Raw genomic sequence first — 5,000 nt, forward strand, 5'->3', positions numbered from 1 at the left:
CAATGAGTAACCTGGTGGTATCAGATACCATGTTGTACAATGTGAATATGGTGCCAAAATATGATATCAGATACCATATCTTCACTGTATGTATAATATTATGTATTATTTATATGATATTGATGATGATTGTCTTTCTCATTCTTGTATATTCAGAATCAAAGGCTGAGAGTCCAGCAGAGGGCGATGTTGCACCAGAGGAAAAACCAGAACCAGCCCCTGCCCCAGCTCCAGAACCCCCTAAACCAGAACCAGCTCCAGAACCCCCTAAACCAGAACCAGCCCCAGAACCCCCTAAACCAGAACCAGCTCCAGAACCCCCTAAACCAGAACCAGCCCCAGAACCCCCTAAACCAGAACCAGCCCCAGAACCCCCTAAACCTGAACCAGTGGCAGAACCACCTCAACCTGAACCACAACCAGAAGAGAAACCAGAAGAGCCCGCTCCTGCTGAAGATAATAATGTGACAGAGGTCAAGACCACCGAGTCCAGTCCTGCAGACAAAACCAGTGAGGAAACCCCGTCTGATCCGTCAGGTGAGGCCTGTTCACATTGTCCTGCTAAATGACTCTTTAAATGAGGTTTCAGTAGTACTGTACATTCAATTATTTAGATAGTGAGATGCACGATAACACCCAAATACCACCAAACAGGTGCAGTTAGATTGTTAGTTAGTTTTATTAGATTGAGTTGTTAGTTAGTTAGTTATGGTGAATAAAATGATTTTATTAGATTAAGTTGATTGTTTGTTTGTTTTGTGGTAGTTAGTTGGTTAGTTAGTTAATTTGGTTAGTTAGTTATTAGTAAAACTAGTTGCTTGTCAGTTAGGTTAGATCATTATAATGAAAACATTTATCTTACTATTTAGATCGAGTAGTAAGTGAGTTAAGATGAACAAATGTATATTATTTGTGAGATTGTGTTATTAGTTAGTTAGCTAATCTGTTAGATTGTTAGTTGTTATTATGAATAACATTATCTCATTAGATTGAGTTGCTAGTTGGTTATGATGAAGAAATTATCTTATTAGATCACATTTTTATTTATTTATTATTTTTTTATTTAGTTATGGTGAATACAATTATTTTATTAATTAGATTGAGCTGTTAGCCATGTTGAATAAAATTATCTTTTTGAGATTAAGTTAGTTATTTATGGTGAATAACATTAACCTATTAGTTAGACTGAGCTGTTATGTTGAATAAAATAATCTCAGTCAGTGAGTCAGTTAGTCAGTCAGTCAGTCAGTTAGTTAGTCAGTCAGTCAGTCAGTCAGTCAGTCAGTCAGTCAGTCAGTCAGTCAGTCGAGTGAGTTAGTTAGTCAGTTAGTTAGTCAGTGAGTGAGTGAGTGAGTGAGTGAGTGAGTGAGTTAGTCAGTGAGTGAGTGAGTTAGTTAGTTATGATTAATAATACAAGTTGCTTATCAGTCAGTTAGGTAGTTAGTTAGTCAGTGAGTTAGTCAGTGAGTTAGTCAGTTAGTCAGTCAGTGAGTTAGTCAGTTAGTTAGTCGGTGAGTTAGTTAGTTAGTCAGTGAGTGAGTGAGTTAGTTAGTTATGATTAATAATACAAGTTGCTTATCAGTCAGTTAGGTAGTTAGTTAGTCAGTGAGTTAGTCAGTGAGTTAGTCAGTTAGTCAGTCAGTGAGTCAGTGAGTTAGTCAGTGAGTTAGTCAGTTAGTCAGTCAGTGAGTCAGTGAGTTAGTCAGTGAGTTAGTCAGTGAGTTAGTCAGTTAGTCAGTCAGTGAGTTAGTCAGTTAGTCAGTCAGTGAGTTAGTTAGTTAGTCAGTTAGTTAGTCAGTGAGTTAGTCGGTGAGTTAGTTAGTTAGTTAGTCAGTTAGTTAGTCAGTGAGTGAGTGAGTTAGTTAGTTATGATTAATAATACAAGTTGCTTATCAGTCAGTTAGGTAGTTAGTTAGGTAGTTAGTTAGTCAGTGAGTTAGTCAGTGAGTTAGTCAGTTAGTCAGTCAGTGAGTTAGTCAGTTAGTTAGTCGGTGAGTTAGTTAGTCAGTGAGTGAGTGAATGAGTGAGTGAGTTAGTTAGTTATGATTAATAATACAAGTTGCTTATCAGTCAGTTAGGTAGTTAGTTAGTCAGTGAGTTAGTCAGTGAGTTAGTCAGTTAGTCAGTCAGTGAGTTAGTCGGTGAGTTAGTTAGTTAGTCAGTTAGTTAGTCAGTGAGTGAGTGAGTTAGTTAGTTATGATTAATAATACAAGTTGCTTATCAGTCAGTTAGGTAGTTAGTTAGTCAGTGAGTTAGTCAGTGAGTTAGTCAGTTAGTCAGTCAGTGAGTTAGTCAGTTAGTTAGTCGGTGAGTTAGTTAGTTAGTCAGTTAGTTAGTCAGTGAGTGAGTGAGTTAGTTAGTTATGATTAATAATACAAGTTGCTTATCAGTCAGTTAGGTAGTTAGTTAGTCAGTGAGTTAGTCAGTGAGTTAGTCAGTTAGTCAGTCAGTGAGTTAGTCAGTTAGTTAGTCGGTGAGTTAGTTAGTTAGTTAGTCAGTTAGTTAGTCAGTGAGTGAGTGAGTTAGTTAGTTATGATTAATAATACAAGTTGCTTATCAGTCAGTTAGGTAGTTAGTTAGTCAGTGAGTTAGTCAGTGAGTTAGTCAGTTAGTCAGTCAGTGAGTTAGTCAGTTAGTTAGTCGGTGAGTTAGTTAGTTAGTTAGTCAGTTAGTTAGTCAGTGAGTGAGTAAGTTAGTTAGTTATGATTAATAATACAAGTTGCTTATCAGTCAGTTAGGTAGTTAGTTAGTCAGTGAGTTAGTCAGTGAGTTAGTCAGTTAGTTAGTCAGTGAGTTAGTCAGTGAGTTAGTCAGTGAGTTAGTCAGTGAGTTAGTCAGTTAGTTAGTCAGTCAGTGAGTCAGTGAGTTAGTCAGTGAGTCAGTCAGTTAGTTATGATTAATAATACAAGTTGCTTATCAGTCAGTTAGGTAGTTGGGTTAGTTATAATGAAAAAGGTTGTCTTGCTACTTTGATCGAGTAGTTAGTTAGGATGGACAAAATTATCTTATTAGTTAGTGTTGTTTATTTGTTAGTTTGATTGTAATTTGTTTTTGACCAGTGCTCACTGTAATGTCTCATTTCAGATCCACCGACTGTGACATCTGAAGAACTGCAGCAGCATAAGAACTTCCTGAAGGTCAGCAAGAAACAAGAGAAAGAACTCAAAGACATGGAGAAGAAGTTTCAGAAGAAACGAGAAGACCTGACACAGAAGTACAGCGAGCAGCTCAAAACCTTGAAGAAGAACTCAGCCAAGAAGTGAATACAACATGAACACATGCTGTTAGATTACCTTTTTATTCTCTGCTCACCCCCTTGGGATAACACGAACTTCCAACAGGCTTCTGTGCTGTCTTAAGTTCATCTTGAGTAAGTGATGATGTTGTGCTGTGTGATTGTATAGGTCAGAGGGTTCAGATCCAGCTGAACAGATCACTGAACTCAAACAGAAGCTCAAGTCTGAGCTCAGAGCTCTGCTGGTTGACCAGTATGATCAACTGAAGAAGAAAAAAGAGCAACTAAATACTGAGGTAAAACACCACAATCACTTTATCAGTAAGACCAAAAGCTGCAAGAACTTTATTAACTAAATATACTCACAAAGACTTTTATTCAATATAGACTGTTACACTGTTAAAATAAATGTTCTAATTGGAACCGATTAGATCACTTGGATCACTGCCCCCAGTGGCCGAAGCTGGATGTGTTTTTGAATGAATGGGCACATGTGCGCACCCGTTAATGGGTGAAATGGCGCCAAAAAAAGACACATATTATTGTTGTAAATAATGTAATACTGTCACAGGAATGTACATTTTATAACCTTAACTCCAACCCGAATCCTGACCCTTAGTGGCGTAAAACCCGTGTCTCTGAGGTCGTTCGCGTTACACCAGGACTGGACTGGTGCACCGACACACTTTTGGGCCGATCAGGTGCGTAATGGCCTTCGGGAGAACCGAGCGTGCCGTTGGGTCGGCCGCGAAACGTGCCGAATGGGCCATGATGAGCAGCAATGAGCCGCCGCGTTATGCAGAACGGACCACAAAACGGCGCCGCAATATGCAGAAAAGGACAGCGAACACCCCCCGCTTAACCGTTGGGCCGGTTGCCATGTAAAATCCCAGGCCGACTTCTCTTCCCAGTCCAGCCCTGCATGACACGGTATCAGTCACGCCACAGAAAATGTAAACGCATATGAATTGATGCAAAAATGTCTGATGTGAGATGACGCTTGAAACTCAGCAGAATGGGGTCGATTTCAGGGCACATGAACTTTCGGAAACAACATATTGATTTCATTACATGCTAACACAATATCATAATGCCCTTCATCTCATACTGTTTAAGACGTGGTAGTATAATACTCAAAACTGTGTTTTCCCATCACCAGCAAAGTACGTAGTAGAAGCATGAAGGGCTGTTACTACCGATTATTTTGGTAATTGAGTAATCTATCGATTATTCTGACGATTAATCAAATAATCTGAAATTGTAGCTGTGTGGCTTTATCGACTCACTTTATGAGAATAAACTCTCAGAATTCGTATAAAATGTTATGCGTTAAGAGGAAGTGGATTTTCTAGAGATTTGCATGAGTTAAAATGCACATTAAAGCGATGGAAATGGCTTAATTCACATGAATGATGATGTCATGAGCTTTGTAAAACGCGATGTCAATGCGCTCGTCGGATGGTATTGATGTGCGTGAGCTTGGCTCAACGAAAGCCCGACCATGGCACACAGTTCTTCCCCCACAGATCGTCGTTAAAGTGGGTCCTCACAATCCACCAGAACTGTTTCGGGCGCGGGTGCGGGCGCTCCCAGGTGTGTGAAGACTGTCTGCGAATGGGAATATCCATTTGAGCCCTCATTATGTGAGCTATTGCTCTTATTCTGTGATATCTCCTGGCAGCATTTAATAACATAATGTACAGCTTTATTACGGCAAATACATCAGTCACCGAAGCAAAGAGGTCATTCAGCTGCTCCGTCAACA

General features: G+C 39.4%; 1 protein-coding gene across 1 annotated transcript in view; it reads left to right on the plus strand.

Annotated features, from left to right (window-relative positions):
* Window positions 1-5,000, plus strand: part of plcb2 (phospholipase C, beta 2) — a 52,881-nt gene that overhangs the window by 33,514 nt on the left and 14,367 nt on the right. The window contains exons 25-27 of the mRNA XM_052145421.1: window positions 157-537; window positions 3,085-3,259; window positions 3,405-3,531. Of these exons, the coding sequence (XP_052001381.1) occupies window positions 157-537; window positions 3,085-3,259; window positions 3,405-3,531 (683 nt within the window). The remainder of the gene's footprint in view (window positions 1-156; window positions 538-3,084; window positions 3,260-3,404; window positions 3,532-5,000) is intronic.

Source organism: Xyrauchen texanus, chromosome 16 (assembly GCF_025860055.1).
Source record: "Xyrauchen texanus isolate HMW12.3.18 chromosome 16, RBS_HiC_50CHRs, whole genome shotgun sequence".
Lineage (NCBI taxonomy): Eukaryota > Metazoa > Chordata > Actinopteri > Cypriniformes > Catostomidae > Xyrauchen > Xyrauchen texanus.